The sequence below is a fragment of the Mesocricetus auratus genome, unplaced genomic scaffold, assembly GCF_017639785.1.
Source record: "Mesocricetus auratus isolate SY011 unplaced genomic scaffold, BCM_Maur_2.0 Super-Scaffold_15014, whole genome shotgun sequence".
Classification (NCBI taxonomy): domain Eukaryota; kingdom Metazoa; phylum Chordata; class Mammalia; order Rodentia; family Cricetidae; genus Mesocricetus; species Mesocricetus auratus.
The window spans coordinates 13,868,078-13,883,566 of NW_024429186.1; the positions used below are offsets into that span (position 1 = coordinate 13,868,078).

At 48.7% G+C, this 15,489-nt stretch overlaps 1 protein-coding gene across 1 annotated transcript in view; it reads right to left on the reverse strand.

The window, feature by feature from the left end:
- Positions 1–3,542: 3,542 nt before the first annotated feature.
- The window catches only part of LOC101834794 (Krueppel-like factor 14), a 46,892-nt gene continuing 34,945 nt past the window's right edge, over positions 3,543–15,489 (reverse strand). The window contains exon 4 of the mRNA XM_040743401.1: positions 3,543–4,298. Within this exon, the coding sequence (XP_040599335.1) occupies positions 4,294–4,298 (5 nt within the window). The 3' untranslated portion in view covers positions 3,543–4,293. The remainder of the gene's footprint in view (positions 4,299–15,489) is intronic.

Sequence of the window (15,489 nt, forward strand, 5' to 3'; positions counted from 1 at the left end):
GATATGGGCAGGTACCTGTCTGATTGGAAGTCGCAGGAATGAAGTGATGATAGATAGCGCAATAGATTTCATTCATGACTAGCTTGCATGGACAGTCTATCTGGAACAACCTCGGCTTTTATGAGGTAGCAATGCCCCTTCTCAAGAAGAGTGATGAAGGGCTAATGGAAAACAACTTTTTGATCTTCCCAGAATTAAGACTGACTCAACCTTGTGCTTATTCTAATCAGGTAGATGCTACCAAGACCCACTGGCCGACATAATAATAATAATAATTATTATTATTGATTGAGCCATAACATGTAAGGCTATTCTGTCACTGCCCCTTTGTTTCCCAGACTTGGGTCTGGCAGGACACAGAGTAGTGCTGGCCATCAGGAAACCAGGACCAATGATAGAGCTAAACACTCAGGTGTGAAGCCAACTCTCAGGGTACCTGGTAGGTATGCTCACCTTTAATTAAAGGCCTTCTCATTGAGACACCCCTTCTTGACTCTGTTCCAGTCTTTCACGGAAGTACAGTAGAGAAGTATGCCTTTTCACGTTTGTATGAAAAAATCTTCAGCGGCCGTGCGATTCTATTTCTTAGGGCACAGCAGCCCATCTTCTGGGAATGCACGCATAGATGGGTGTCAAATGCTTATGAACACAAAGTGTGAGCAATCTGTTCCTTCCATCTGCTTTTCCACGAGAGGCAGGAAGCCTTATGTAACAGTAGGAGGGTCTTCCTGACCACAAGGTGGTCCTTCTGAAGGATTACCATGGCAGAGGCTCTGTGGATAGGGAGGCAGGGCATGGAGTATGGCTGGAGGATTTTCAGAACAGGAGTCAGGAATCTGGTCCCTCAGTTTTTCTCCTCTTTGGATGTGGCAGTATCAACACCAGGGCTTCTGAAGTAGCTATTAGGAAGGGATGCTCAATGGACTGTTTCCATGAAGAACAGTGAAAGAGGGAGGTGCACAGGCTTTCTCGTGCTTGAAGACAGTTAGCAAAAGGGGCCCTAAGCCAAGCAAGCCTAGGTGTTGGCTGTGTCTAACACCTCTGTCCTGGGCTTTAGAGGTAGAGTGGAAGGCGGGAGGGGAATGTGATGCGATTGTTGGAGAGAGAGCAGGAGAGATACAAACTTCCTGTTTTTTTTTTGAGATTGTCTGTGTTGCACTGAGGGTGGAAGGTGCTGGAACCAGAGTGCTGGCTGAAGCTGGGCTAGGCTGACTCAACCAATGGGAAGAGTCGGTTGTACACCTCCCTCCTCCCCTCTCCCACCGCCTCAAGCCCAATGTCCCCCACAAACGTCAGGTCAGGTGATGGCTATAAGCCTGCCCAGTGTACGCTATTATTTTCTACTAAACAGCCTTTGGTGGATACAAGAGCTGGATTTATGAAAACAATGGCCCTCACTGTGTGTCAGCCATGCAAAGGGCAGGAATGGTCCACACTGTGTGTCAGCCATGCAAAGGGCAGCTTTATTTCCAGGCTGTAGATTAGGGCCAGCTAGAAGAACGGCCAGGAATTTGTGCTGAGGATCTGAAAGGTGATTTTTCCCCCTCCTTTCTTTTCCATAAATTCCTAATTAACACCCTCAAAAGTCAGAGGCTTGTCCAGTTCAAGCCAGACAGAGTTCTGTTTAATAGGATCACATTCAGTCAGGCTGTGGTGGCACACGCCTGTGGTCCTGGTACTGGGGAGGTGGTGACACAGAGATCAGGAATTTAAGGTCATTCTCAGCTACTTAGCAAGTTCAAGAACAGCCTGTGCTACATAAGACTCTGCCTCAAAGTAAATAAATTAAATAAATACAGCCACGGTCAAGTGTTGTTAAATAAAATGAATACACAAATACTCAGAAGGAAGCTGACGACACCAATCTCTTCCCCATCGCACCTTTATTGTTCACTCAATGCACTGTCCAGAATTACAGTTTTTCCAGAATCCCACAGCCTATAGGTAGCGCTCTCCCCTGGGTGTCTCTTGAATTTCTCCCCTGTCCTTATTTGTGTTACATTCTGCCAGTGTCCAAGGAGTTCTCAGGTTGTTTCCATTATAGGAGAGGGGGAGGGAGGTGCAGGGCTGGCCCTTGGCAAAGCAATAGGCTTTCCCTAGCTGGGATAAGGAACTGGACAGGCTAGGATCTGACTCCACTGGGTATCAGCTAATCTCAGGGGAGATTCCTGGTCTGAGCTGTCCTTCCTTCTTCTACAACACAGGTGAGAGACTCTCCGTCTCATGGGCTACTCAGGGCTGGGTGACTTGTGTACAGAGTGTCCCTCTTTTGGTGGGGAGGTGGAGACATCTCTGGCCAGAGCCAGTTGCTCTCGGGTATTTGATTTATAAAAGAGACTGGTCCCTTAGTGGAGCCTGAGGAATGACTCCTTCATGGTGCCATTTAATGAAGGGGGCAGGTAGAGACCCCTCAGTATCATCTGAATCCAACGGGGAAGGAAAGCTGTTGCCATTTCTGCCAGTGGTGGAATGAACACTGACCCTCTCCATGGCAGCCTGGCTGGGTCTATGTTAGGGAGCCAGGGAGTAGGGCAAATTCGTATTTATTCAACCACCCCCTCAGGGAGGAAATAGCTTCGTGTGTGTAGAAACCAGCTTTAAAATGTTCAAGGTCCTCTAGGGAGATCATTAAGTCCCCTTGCAATGCCCTTGGAGGGTCGCTTGTCACAGTGGCATCTTTACAGCAGGAACTGACTGTATACGCTCTTACAGTGGGATGGGTACACATCATTCGTGTACCACCAACTTCCGAAGAGACCCCACCCCTCAGGCGCCTCACCAAAGAAGGGATGGCATACCAAACATTGAGCTTACCCCATTCCCGTTCCCATCTCACACGGTCACACACACAAAAAAATCTGATAATGAATGGTTACAGGAGTGAATGAGCAACACGGCCAGTGAGCTGCTGACTGCTCCATCCCACGGGTGACCTGCAGGCGGGGACACACTCGTCCTCCTCAGTGGTAGTCCTTTTAAAACACGTTGAAAGCCGATCTGTCACTCAGCCCTTGTTCATGCATAATTCTCATTGAAGACAGGGTGCATCTAAGGTCTGCATGCCCACAATCATTTTAGATCTCTGACAGAACAAAGAAACGCCGCTCGACAGTCTTGAAACATGCGCCAGCCAAGACCGTGGCTGGTATTACGGGAAAATGTCCTCTAGACAGGAGATGGGGAGAGGAGAATGGGAGAGAGGAGTTGAGGAGGAGAGGAGAGGAGAATGGGAGGGGAGAGAGGGAAAGAAGAGAGGAGAGAACGGGGGAGGAGAGGAAGAGGGGGGAAGCGGGGGGAGTGAAAGGAGGAGAGTTAGGGGAGGGAGGGGAGGAGGTGGAAGGAGGAGAGTTAGGGGAGTGAGGGGAGGGGGTGGAAGGAGGATGAGAGAGGAGAGAGGCAGCGGTGGGGAGGGAGAAGAGCAGGAAGGCAAAGGAGTTGAGACAACTGGACGGCTACGGAAAAAGATGTTCTGCGGTTGATGGAGCAAAGCGATTAAAACCAAGAAAAGCTGTGGATCCAGAAGCGCTTCTCCAAATATTTGGTTCATGCTAAAAAATAGAGCACATTTATTAAAAATATATATTTATAAACCTTGATATGAACAGATACACACGTCAAGCCAATGAAAAACGAAAAATAAGCTATCTCCCGTATCAAACAGCTGGATACATTTGACAAATGGGATGCCTGTGAGCGGATCACCCCTAGAACTGGTCTTGGGAGGTGGGCAGCTGAGCTGCATCTGCCCCACGCATCCTGCATCCCAGGGTGGGATGTGGTCAGCACTCCAGGACGAGGCATTTCCTCACCCATTTGCTCACCACTAGTGCCGAAGGCTGATCCTCCCAGCATTCTGCCAGGTCCCCTGCCAGGGACGCTGAGTTCCTTGTGACCTGAATGGGTTTCGTTGGATTCATTGTGCTTCAGAATGTCTGCTCCTCATGGCAGGATGGGTTCATTTGGTGGCCTGATAGAAAGTTCGAAGGTGCATTGACGGAGCAGTGTGTGGTCTTCAAACCCGCTGGGCCCCTGCAGAGTCTGGTCACCTATGTGGACACATAGGACCCTTGTCTTGTGGCCACCCTGAGGCCGCCGAGGCTGCGTGGGGCCATTCACAGAGTGGTATATATGTATACAAAGATGATGACGATCAGGTTCAGGATGGTCCCAATGATGCCCAGCATGGCCAGCACGCTCTCTTCTTTGTTCTCTTTCTCTTGGCCTCCCCGGTCTTCATCATTCCCACTTGTGATTACCATCTTGGTTGCAAATGTCTTTATCTTCCTCGACAGGCTAACCTGTAATGAAGAGAAACAAAAAAAAATGGTCATTTCCCAGTATCCTTGCTAGGCCAGGTGCAAGGGTGGGGCAACCACAGGCTCCAGGACTAGATCATAGGTGGGAGGAAGTGACGTCCATAGCATCGGACACAATCTTGGGTCACATCTCTCTTGGTCACAGACACATGGCAGAACATGGGGACTGGGCAGATAGTTCAGCCAGTCAAGTGCTTGCCTTGCAAGTAGGAGGACCTGGATTAGATCCCTAGCACCCACAAAGTGTGGATACTTGGAATCCCAGTGTTGGGGAGGTAGACACAGGAGAATCCCTGGGGCTCACTGGGCAGTCTAGTCCAATTAGTTAGCTTCAGAAAAAGAAGAGACACAGTCTTGAAGGAGGTGAACAACTTTCCTAAGGATGACAGCCAGAGGTTGACCCCTGGCCTCCACATTTGTGCACACACACAGGTCTACTGGCCACACACACACACACACACACACACACACACACACACACACACACACACAGAGGTGTCAGAACATAAGTTACGAATTTCAGGAATGAGATACTAATAACGTAAAGACACAAACCCTGAACCACCCGCTCAGTGTAGCTTGCTCTCCATTTCCCATGAAGCAGAAACAGACAGCTGTTGTAGTCATACTAAAACCAGTGCGGAGGTCATTTATGCTTATGTGCTGGGTCACAGTCAGATGAGTGTGTTCTGTGTGTTCAGGAGGACATAGGGGCATCACCTTCACATGCATTCTGAAGCCCTGGCCTGAGAGGAGGCTCCCCGGGAGGTGTGAAGGAGGAGGCCCCACCTCTCATGGTCTCTGGTGGGGATACATGCAGGCACAATTGATCTGGGACACCATTTGGCACTAGTTAGGAAAGTAAGGAGTCACAGTCTGTAGCTCAGTACCTGCTCTCCCAGCTGTGCACCTGCGAGAGAGAGAGAGAGAGAGAGAGAGAGAGAGAGAGAGAGAGAGAGAGAGAGAGAGAGAGAGAGAGAGAGAGGGGCTTTGTGTGTACCTGGAGGCTGAGAAGCCACTCATCCAGCTGCAGGAGCAGCTGTCCCAGCAATGAGCTGGAGGTTTCCCAGGTGTGAGTCAGTGACCACGTGGTAACAGAGCCACAAGACTGGAATATTCCATGACAGTGAGATGGCAGAGCTGCAGCTGTCTCTGACAGCATGAACCATGCCCAGACACTGGAGGGGAAAAGCACGCTACAGCAGAAGGTGGGCAGCCTGGTTATCTGTGAAGGCTCCAAACAGCACACTGCTGGTCAAGGTGCATTTTGAGTTCTGTAACAAAGAACGATGAACATTAAATTCAGGCGAGTGTCTTCCTTTAGCTAAAGCAGTGAGTGATTCCCTGGAGGGGGGCACAGTGGCCTTCAGAAATGCTGATCACTCTCTGCAAGTTAGGCTGGACAGTGGATACTGGGGTGTTTGCTGCTATCATTGCGAATGGTAGGTGTGTGTTTCTGTCATTCCTTTGTATGCCTTGTGTGTTTTTAATAGGCAAGACTAATGTTTATGCATTACGGTATTTAGCATAGTCACCCTGAGGTCAGCACTTGAACCCTTCTTTGTCTATTTCTACCCCATTTATGTTTAAAAGATGCTAACACATGGAGCCTTTTGGGGATGGGATCTGGGGACAGACCAGACTTCCTTCGTGAAGGAACTGCATCTTCCCAGCTAAAAGCTTTCTGATATTTATGGTTAGCGTGGATGATGATACCTATATGTGTGCTGGTTGGTTTTTGCCAACTTGTCACAAACACAGATATATCTGGGATGAGAAACCCCAACTGAGAAAATGCGCCCATCAAACTGTCTGTAGGCAAGTCTATATTACGTCTTTTTCTTGATTAATGATTGATGAGGGAGGGCCCACCTCATTAGGGGTGGTGCTACTCCTGCGTAGTTGATCCTGAGTTGTATAAGGAAGCCATGGAGAGCAAGCCAGTAGTTCTTGCCATGATTTTCTGTGACAGTGTGCTGTAAGCTGAAAGATGGAATAGATTCTTTACTCAAGTCGCTTTTTGGTCATGTATTTATCACTAGAAATCTAACAAGGACAATATATGTAAAAAGAAAGAAACATGTATGTCAATATGTGTAGAAATACACATACACCCATACAGACACACACACACACACACACACACACACACACACACACCACACATGCCCATCCAAACATGCTTCCTCATACACCACTGCTTTTGTTTCTCTGGAGACTGTTAATGTATAGATCACAAGATGTCTTGTGTCAACAGAAGGTCACTGTTGAAAATCCAGGTGTCAGGAGTGAGGACCCACCATGAATGTCTTCTCACCCCTTCTGCTGTCCATGTGACCCCCTGGGAAGCCTCGCAGAGCCACTCACTCTACCGAGTACAGTATACTGTCTGTGCGAAGGGCGGAGCCCATCAGTGACGACAGGAGAGACGGACACTGCATGGAGTGCATCAGTGCTTGCTGGGCGAGCTTTGGGTGGATTCTGACCCCCAGAGCAGTCAGGGAAAGCTGTTTTGTCTTTCTTCCTTCCATTTTCAATGTTGTATAAAAGGACACATCCTTAAGTGTATAGCTTGATACACACTTTAGTGCTAAGATTAAAAATAAACAGCCTTCTGCATCCCTGGGGGTTTCCCGTGGTGATCCATTAAGTCACTGTCCCTTACTCCTCCTCTTGACAGCTCTCAAGTGACTCCTAACACTGTAGGTAGCTTTGCCTGGCTTTGTGGCTTTGATTTTTTTTTTACAAACGTGTTCACACACATTCTCTTTTAGGATGCTGGCTTCTTCTCCCTGCATTGCTTTGGAAGGCTCACCACCCATGTAGCCTCGCTCATCCAGTCTCTCTTAGAAACAGTCTCTTGGATCTACACCCTGTGGACGGATGGATCTAGTCTATGGTTAACGGAATCTGAGGGGAGTTGGGTATGGCACTGTCATGGATTGCACGGCTGTGCATGTTATTGCACTCATCTGCTGGTGCCACATGTGAACAATGTGTAGGAGAGTGGTCCACAGTTAGCACAGCTCGCAGCCAGCATCACACACCTGCTCCACCATTCCTGTGTGCTGGCACATGCTTGCTTCAACACGCATCCACCCACCCCATCTACCCGCCTTCTGTTTCAGAATGTTTCAAAGCAAACAGCAGATCTGATGATTTCCCCCTTTAAATACTGCAGATGTGCATTTTAATTCCAGCCCCACATTTTTTTCTAATGTAAAATTTAAATGTATGTTATTTTTCTTCATTGCTATATATACTCGGCAGAGGAAGACAGGCGTGGGCATGTAAGTGTGTTGAACAGATTTTTAGTGCAGTGACATCTGTTTGCTTGTTGGCAAGTGAGGACTGACTCCCTTTCCCTTAATTTTGGCCACTCTGTGCCCCAGGAATTATATAAGCTCCACCAGGCGGTGGTGACTCACGCCTTTAATCCCAACCCTCGGGAGAGAGGCAGGTACATCTCAGTAAGTTTGAGGTGAACCTGGTCTACAAAGTGAGTTCCAGGACAATCAGGACTGTTATACAGAGAAACTTTATCTCAAAAAAAACCAAAGCAACAACAAAAAAGATACAAGCTCTGTAGAAACCCACCCCTCACTCTGCTGTGGGTGGAAGGGTCTCTAAACACCAGTCCCTTCTGTGTCCGGGTCTTCTAGAGGCTCAGGATTCTGGGACAGGAGTGCCCAAGCCACTGCTTCAGAGCACAGTGCCCAGGAGAGCCACGCTGAGTGAACGTGAGTCCTGTGAGGGTCCTGGCAGCTCCTGTCTCTACAGGGCAGGAACAGGACTCTACAACAGGACCGCCACGGCTGCTCTCAAGAGATTAGTGCTATCCTTATAACCAGAGACCCATCATCACAGTCACTCAAGCACAACAAAGTGCCTGTCATCGAGGCTGCTTGGTTTCAAGGCTTAATTTAGTCCCTTCCCTGAGTTAACCCCAAATGGTGAGAGGAAGTGGCGGGCATAATCAGGTCACCTGTGTTTACATCCCGAGGACTCAGGCAGCTAACCATAAAGGCCTTTCTGAGCCACAGGAGAGAGGGCTGCAACCCTGAAGTCAGTCCCTAGTTGCTGCTAGGACATCAGCCCACCTTTCTCCATAGAAACCACCTTAGGAGGGTGGCTGGACTCCCAGGGGTGTAGCCGAGGGCTCCACTGGAGGACAGTGCTTAGGACATTGTTTCCTTATGTAAGTTGGTAGGGGATAGGGGACCAACAGCGTTGGCTGGAGAAGGGGCTGGGAGCTCAGCCTGGAAACCAGGCCAGTGAGAGAAACGCAGTCAAAATAATCGCTCCCTCCTCCAGGCTGCTTCTTGCCGGTTATCTGGTCACCACAATGAGATAAGCAATCCTCCGTATCAAGAGTAAGTGAAATCAAACCATAGCTCATCAATTCCAGGTGGCGCGCTGGTGAGTGGAGAACATGTGATCTTCAGTAGCCAGGAGAAAGGGGCACGTCTGTGACAGTTTACCTTAAGGCAGAAAGGCTCCAACTACAAGGACAACTATTAATGAATCCCAAGGAGTAAGTAATTCCTGAGATCGTGGGTTATCAAATACTAGCATAAAAAATGAACCACAGAAGCTGCAAGCTAGGCTATGAAGACACGTCGCTAGTGAGCGATATGTAGTGGCCCATGACAGAGTTCGAAACCAGGTCTTACATTTGCCGGCAATAGCATTCATCTTAGCGGGCTGCTGAACCCTGTGCAGATGGACACAGACCTTTAAGGGTCCTTGCCCTTTGAGCAGAGGGAAGGCAGGAGATGTTGGGACATCACAGGTATGATGCTGAGAGGAAAAGTAGACTGTAGACCACAGAAGGGAAGTTACCATTCATATGTGATGGGGTAAGTCCTGTGTATATGTCAAGAACCAAGATAGGTGGGACTAGGAATCAAGGAGGACTCTGGGTAAGAGAAACACAGGAGAAACACAGAGAGTCGAGATGTAACCGTCATGGGGTAGGAAGCCGGAAACTTCTCCGGTAAGAGAAATACTTAGATTAACAATTATGGGGTAAATACTTAAGTCAGAGCTAGCCAGTAAGAAACAAGCAAGGCCAACAGCTTCATAATTAATATAGCCTCCTGTGTGTTTATTTTGGACTGATGCAGCTCTAGAACCAGGCTGGCGGGAAGGCTTTCCATTACACATGTGGAAAACGCAACACCACTCTGCTTGGAGCTATAAACCTGAGGAACCCCCAAAGGAAAGCAATTGGGTGACAAAGCCAGGGTAGTGGTTCCCACCAAGGGGATGGGATGGGTGGATGCTGATGGGTGTTTACTAAGCTGGACGCTGGCACATGGTGTTTGTGTGTGATAACCTACATTTCCTAAATATACTCCTTTTATCGACCCGTTAACTAATAAACCAATGACTTACGTTCATAGGTAAACTAGCCAATTAATAAACTATTTTTACAATGAATATATGAAATTAGCAGAAACAACTCTGAGGCTGTATTTGCAGGTGGGTGATCATGAATGAGCAGGTGTAGGCATATGCATATGGGCCAGAGGTCAACCTCAGGGGTATGGAGGATAGTCAATGCAATAGGGAATATAATATATTTATTTACCAGAGAGAGAGAGAGAGTCACACAAGCTGGGAGTCAGAAACGTGGCCGGCTTCCAAAAGAGGAGGTCCTTTTTCCTTTCGCTTCCTTTTATCTCTACCTGTGCTAATTTACTTGTCCCCGCCCTCATGGGCAGATAACTTTGTGGGGTTCACTCCTACACAGGAGCTTATCTTCAGGAGCTGTACACCTTGTTGCTGGTTATAGGGTCTCTCACCGAGACCCAGGGCTTGTCTATGAGGCTATGCTGGTTGACTAAGGAGCTACAGGCATCCCCAACCTCCCCCCTCCACAATGGGATAATGCACACACCACTATGGCTAGCTCTTTAGATGAATACTGGGGATTGAATCCAGCTCTTTATGGTTGCACAGCAAGCACTTTACCCACTGAGTCAGCTCCCCAGGCTTCTAACAGAAACAACTTAAAAAAAAATAGGGTTTTAAGGCCTGTCGTGTTAACTGTCAAAAGAAGCCCTTTCTTGTCACCAGAAAGAGGGTCATGATTCTGCAAAGACAGGATACTGCCCACACCCTAGCATCCCCAAGGTGGAAAATTGATGGGCCCCTCACTTTTGAGCAGATTCAGCAAGCTGGTCCATCTCGGGGCTGCTCCCGCTAAACACACTGGAGAGTTTTAATCGCTTGCCTAACTGGGATGCCTGTCTTGGGAAATAAACCAGGAGTACACAGTGATACAGTGTTGCTGTGGCCTGGGTGTGGAGGCTGCAGGGGATCTGGGGGAGTAGACAGGAGTGAGGGCTCTGTGCTTGCTGGAGTCACAGCTGGTCAAGACAGGGACACCGAGGAAGCTCACATCACTGCCAGTATCCATGCCGTCCTCTCTGGATCAGCATCTCAGTTTCCTTCTGGAAAATTACCCTCCATAATGGATGCTGTCAGTCATGGCACTGAAGAGATGGCCTGCATCTGGCTAGGCTTACCAAACAGATGGTATCTTTCTATACTCACCCTTAGGAAGAGACACAAGGTGGGGCCGCAGTAAACCCTGTTTCATCCATACTGATGGTCAAAGACTCGTCCTAGCCCCGGTGCCCAGAGAAGAACCCGCCGCATGTGCCTCTTGGAATCAACCCTCTGCAAAGCTTGGCTCACCAGCTCCTTGTGCCCCCTAAGAGCAACTCCCACACTCCTGCCATGAAAATACTGTTTTTGCTTAAGTAAACTGGAACCCGTTGTGATCGGTAACTATCCCAGGTAACCAGAGTGCATTTGCTCTCCCAGAACGGATACTCAAAGTTTTTAATTCCTCATCAGAATTACCGAAAATACCTTGAGAGGAGAACCTGACCTTCTAACATTGTAAAGCAGCAGCAGCATCCACAGAGCTCAGACGCAAGAACTACGCAACGGAGCTACTTTAAAAATTGTGTTTTAAAGTCAGCTTTATAGCTCTGTGTTGGGTCATCCCTAGCCATACACAGTTGCACAGAGCCCTGCAGGCTGAAGGCTGAGCATGCCTGCTGCAAATCCATGGAGCGTTAACAGTGTTCTCCCCATCATCTGGAATTTACCGCCTCTCAACACAGCCGATTCCACCTCCTGACAGCTTATTCGGGAACATTCTTCTTTGCCTTAAAATAAAATCTCTTCGCTGCACCTCGTACCCACTGGGGCCGCTTTAAAAAACAAGTCACGAAGCCAAAGCAAGTCCTCATCGTCCCCAGCAGCAACGATGCTGCTTTTGAAAAATTAGCATTGCTCGCTCTGGCTTCAACTACAGCAAGGACCCTATCCTGTCTCCATGGCTGACCAGCTGTGTGATCTGGTGAGGGTGCTGCATTCCTCGGCACCCAGTTTCCTCATCCTTAACATGAGGAGTAGCAGGTAGCTTGTAGGATGAAAGATGAAGGGTGCACCTGCACGGTTGAGTGACTGAGAGCTGCTGTGACTAAAGGCGACATTGATGGAGACTTCCCACGGCTCCACGAGACCCCATCCTCCAACTAAGCACCTTCCTGCTCCCTACTCATCCAGAGAGCCTACCTTGTCACCGTTCCTCACGGGAAGGCTCAAACTAAAGCATGACATTACTCTAGGAGAGGCTCCCCAGTCTGCATCCAGAAGCATCCTCTCTCCTTTCTTCTGGAATGTTCTGACATGGTCAACTTTCTCCTACTGTGTGAGCCTCCATCTGCTCTCCAGGTGGAGCATGAAGTACAGCTAGAACTCAAACTGGCTCTGCCAGTGACTCCGTGGGAGTGGCATCGTCAAGGGACAGTCAGTTTCAGGGGTCTTTGGTGGTTCGTTCTAGTTACTTTTCTGTGGCTGTGAGAAAACTCTTTAACCAAAAGCAACTCCATTTCCAGGTCCCAGTCCATCACAGAAGGAAATCAGGGCAGGACTAGGGAGTGAATCAAGCCAGGGAAGAACGCCACTTGCTTTCTTCTATATCCCTGGCCCACCCACCTAGGATGCTGCCCACAGTGGATTACACCCTCCCATATCATCTTCAGTCAAGGTAGCGTCTCATAGACTTGGTCACAGGCCACTCCGATCTGGACAACTCCTCAACTGAGGTTCCCTTTTCCCTGGTGACTCTAGGTTTTGCCAAGATGACAATCAACTTACCAGCATATGGTTTGAATGTAAAATGCCCACCCCCTGGGTCTGGGCTGGTGTATTTGAACACTTGGTCTCTGAGTAGTGGTGCTGTTTGGGAAGACTTCAGGAAGTAAGAGACTTCCTGGAGGAAGTGGGTCAAAGCAGACTGGCCTGGAGGTTTTACAGCCCAGCCCTACTTCCTGTTCACTCTCTGCTCCCTGACTGCGGATGCAGTGTAACCAGCCAGTCTCTTGCTCCTTCTGCCACCGCTGAGATGGACCGTAAGACCCGGAACTGTAAGCCAAAGCAAACCCTCCCTTCTTTAAGTCGCTTATGTTGGGTATTGTATCACAGCACCAAGAAATGCAACTAATGCAGCTCCTACGCTGGTTCTAGCATGCTCTGACCCTATGCAACCAAGTCCCTTCTTTATGAGTTCTCTGCACTCGTTTCTCAGAGAAGCTATAGAAAAGAGAAATATTTCCCACATTAAAAATGGGGACTATCAAAATGGGGACTCAGAATTTGAGATCAAGCCTGGCAGAGCCGGTGAACGGCAGACAATAAACTGAGGGCCCAGCGAACGCTGGTGTAGCAGTTAAAAACAATAGTGGCAAAGACCATGTGACAAAGGAAGTCGTGCCCATGAAGGGAATACAAAGGATATTAAAATTCAGGTCCACTTATGATTGCAAATAATACTTTTAAAATCCTTACTTGCATAGGAAAACAAATTAAAATAAACATGCCCAGAGGAAAATTCAGAAATTTTCCGCAACATGGTTGATTGTTGTTTTACCTGGGTCACGTATGAAGCAACTGGTATGTAAGTAAATAGAATGATGAAGACCCTGAGCCCATCTGTTCTATCACAATCTTAGAAGAACCTCAGCTCCCAAGAGCCAAGAGCAAGGCACTCACTGTCACCTGCTGCTGGAGAGGCAAGAGAGGGTCAGGGAGGGGCTGGAGCTGGCTGTGGAAACCACAAAAGATGCAGCTTCTGGGACTGGGGAGAGCCGAGCTGCTGAAGTGTTTGTCTTGCAAGTATGAGGACCCCAGTTCAATCTCCAGGATCCACGGTTTTTAAAAAAGGCCAGGGACTGGGGAGATGGCTCAGTGGGTAAGCGTGCTTGCTACCTAAGCAATGAGGGCCTGCGTTCATATCACCAGCCGCGTGCACCCGGAACCCAGTGTGGACAGGAGGGGAGACAGAATCAGGTGGCTGTGAGTCTAGTGGGAAAACAGTGATCTCAAGGTCCAGCAAGAGACCCTGCTCCAAAGGAGTAAGGCAGAGAGCCATGGAGGACACCTGGCATACTCCTCCAGCCCCTGCATGCACACACCAGTGTGTAAACCTGCATATACACACACACGCATGCATAAGCCAGATGTGGTGGTATATGCTTATAATCCCAGCACTGGGGCATGGAGACAGGTGGATCTCGTTGACTAGCCAGTGGCTCCAGACCAAAAGGAGAATCTACACCAAAAAAACCCCAAGGTGCATGGCTTCTGAAGTTTAGCTCTCAAGTTTATACACACACACACACACACACACACACACACACACACACACATGCTCACGTGTCTCAGTACCCTTTGGACAAGCAGAGCTACTTACCTTGAGTGGGAGTCGGCCTCAGTGTCCTTTCACCCCAGCAGGTACATCTCCGAATGCAATCTTGCTCCACAGTGTGTGAAAGGTACCACAATGCAATCCTTGCTCCACAGTGTGTGAAAGGCACCACATGCTCCAGAAGGGGAGGGGAGGAGACCTTACATCCACACTCGCTGCCTCCTTGCTCTGCATGCAGTCAGTCACCGGCTCAATTGCCATTCCAAGCACTTCCCTCCTAGAACATCTCACACGAGGAAGGTTCATTCTGGCCCTATTTACAAGGACAAGCTGCTGTCTTTAAATTCAGACTATCTGGTTGACAAGTCTAGTGGATGGTACTGGAGGGCTGGGGCAGTGTTAGCTTTACCCTCAAGAAAAGACCTCCGCAGTCTTCAAAATCATAGTAGCTCCCCGAGGAACTGAGGCCAGTCCTCCTTGAGCATCCTCTGAGCACGACAATTAGCCTAGTCCTACACTGAGTGGTGGCATTGCACAAATAGCAGACGATGCCTGTGTCTCAAGGTCTAAATGCAAGCAGATCAGATCATGAAGGTCATGTGAATCCAGGGCACCATGGGAACCCAGAATGGGGTATCTGACTGCCTGGGATGGCAGGCCAGGAATCACTCCTGGAAGATAGGCGGTCTAAGCCAAAGTGGAAAAGGAGCGTGAGATTAGATTAGTGAATGCAGAAGAGAACGCCTAAGTGGGAGACGGACAGGCATAAAGGAAAGGGCACTTACTATAAATGCACAGGGGGCCATTGCAAGGCTAGGCCACGGAGATCAAGGTGAGGTAGGAGGGACTGGGCTGAAAGGAGAAGCGGGAATCAGAGTTGGGGTCCTATAAGCTTCAGAAAGCAATTTTGGATTTTATTCAGTAGATAAGATGGGGACACAGATGTCTGTTTCGTATTTATTTTCTCAGCCATACACATTCACCATTTACACTCCCTTGTATGCACGAGATATTTCATAATACATTTTTAAAGCTCAATTAGCTTCTCAAATCAAACCACAGTAAGCGAACACTGCTAGCTTGCTTGCTGGGTAAAACACAGCCCCTTGCTCTGTCTCTGCCGGTGCCGCACGCACGGATCTTGCTTCCTGCTTTCCTGACTCTCAGGGCATGAGCTGGGAGCCCTGCGCAAGTGGCCAACTCCCTGTACTTATACAAGGTCTTCCTCTGGACCAGGGCAAGAGTTTCTCCAAGGGACACGCGGTCACAGAAGGGCCTGGTGTCATAGCCCAATTAACTGAAGGAGGGTGGTAACACGGTCGTCCTGCAATTGGAATCCTCCCTCTCCCCCACAGCAGCTTCTAAGAGCCACTGAGGACAGAAAGCATTTGTAATAAATTTAGCTTGCTCAACGGAGCATCACAGTTATGACTATTAATTAGA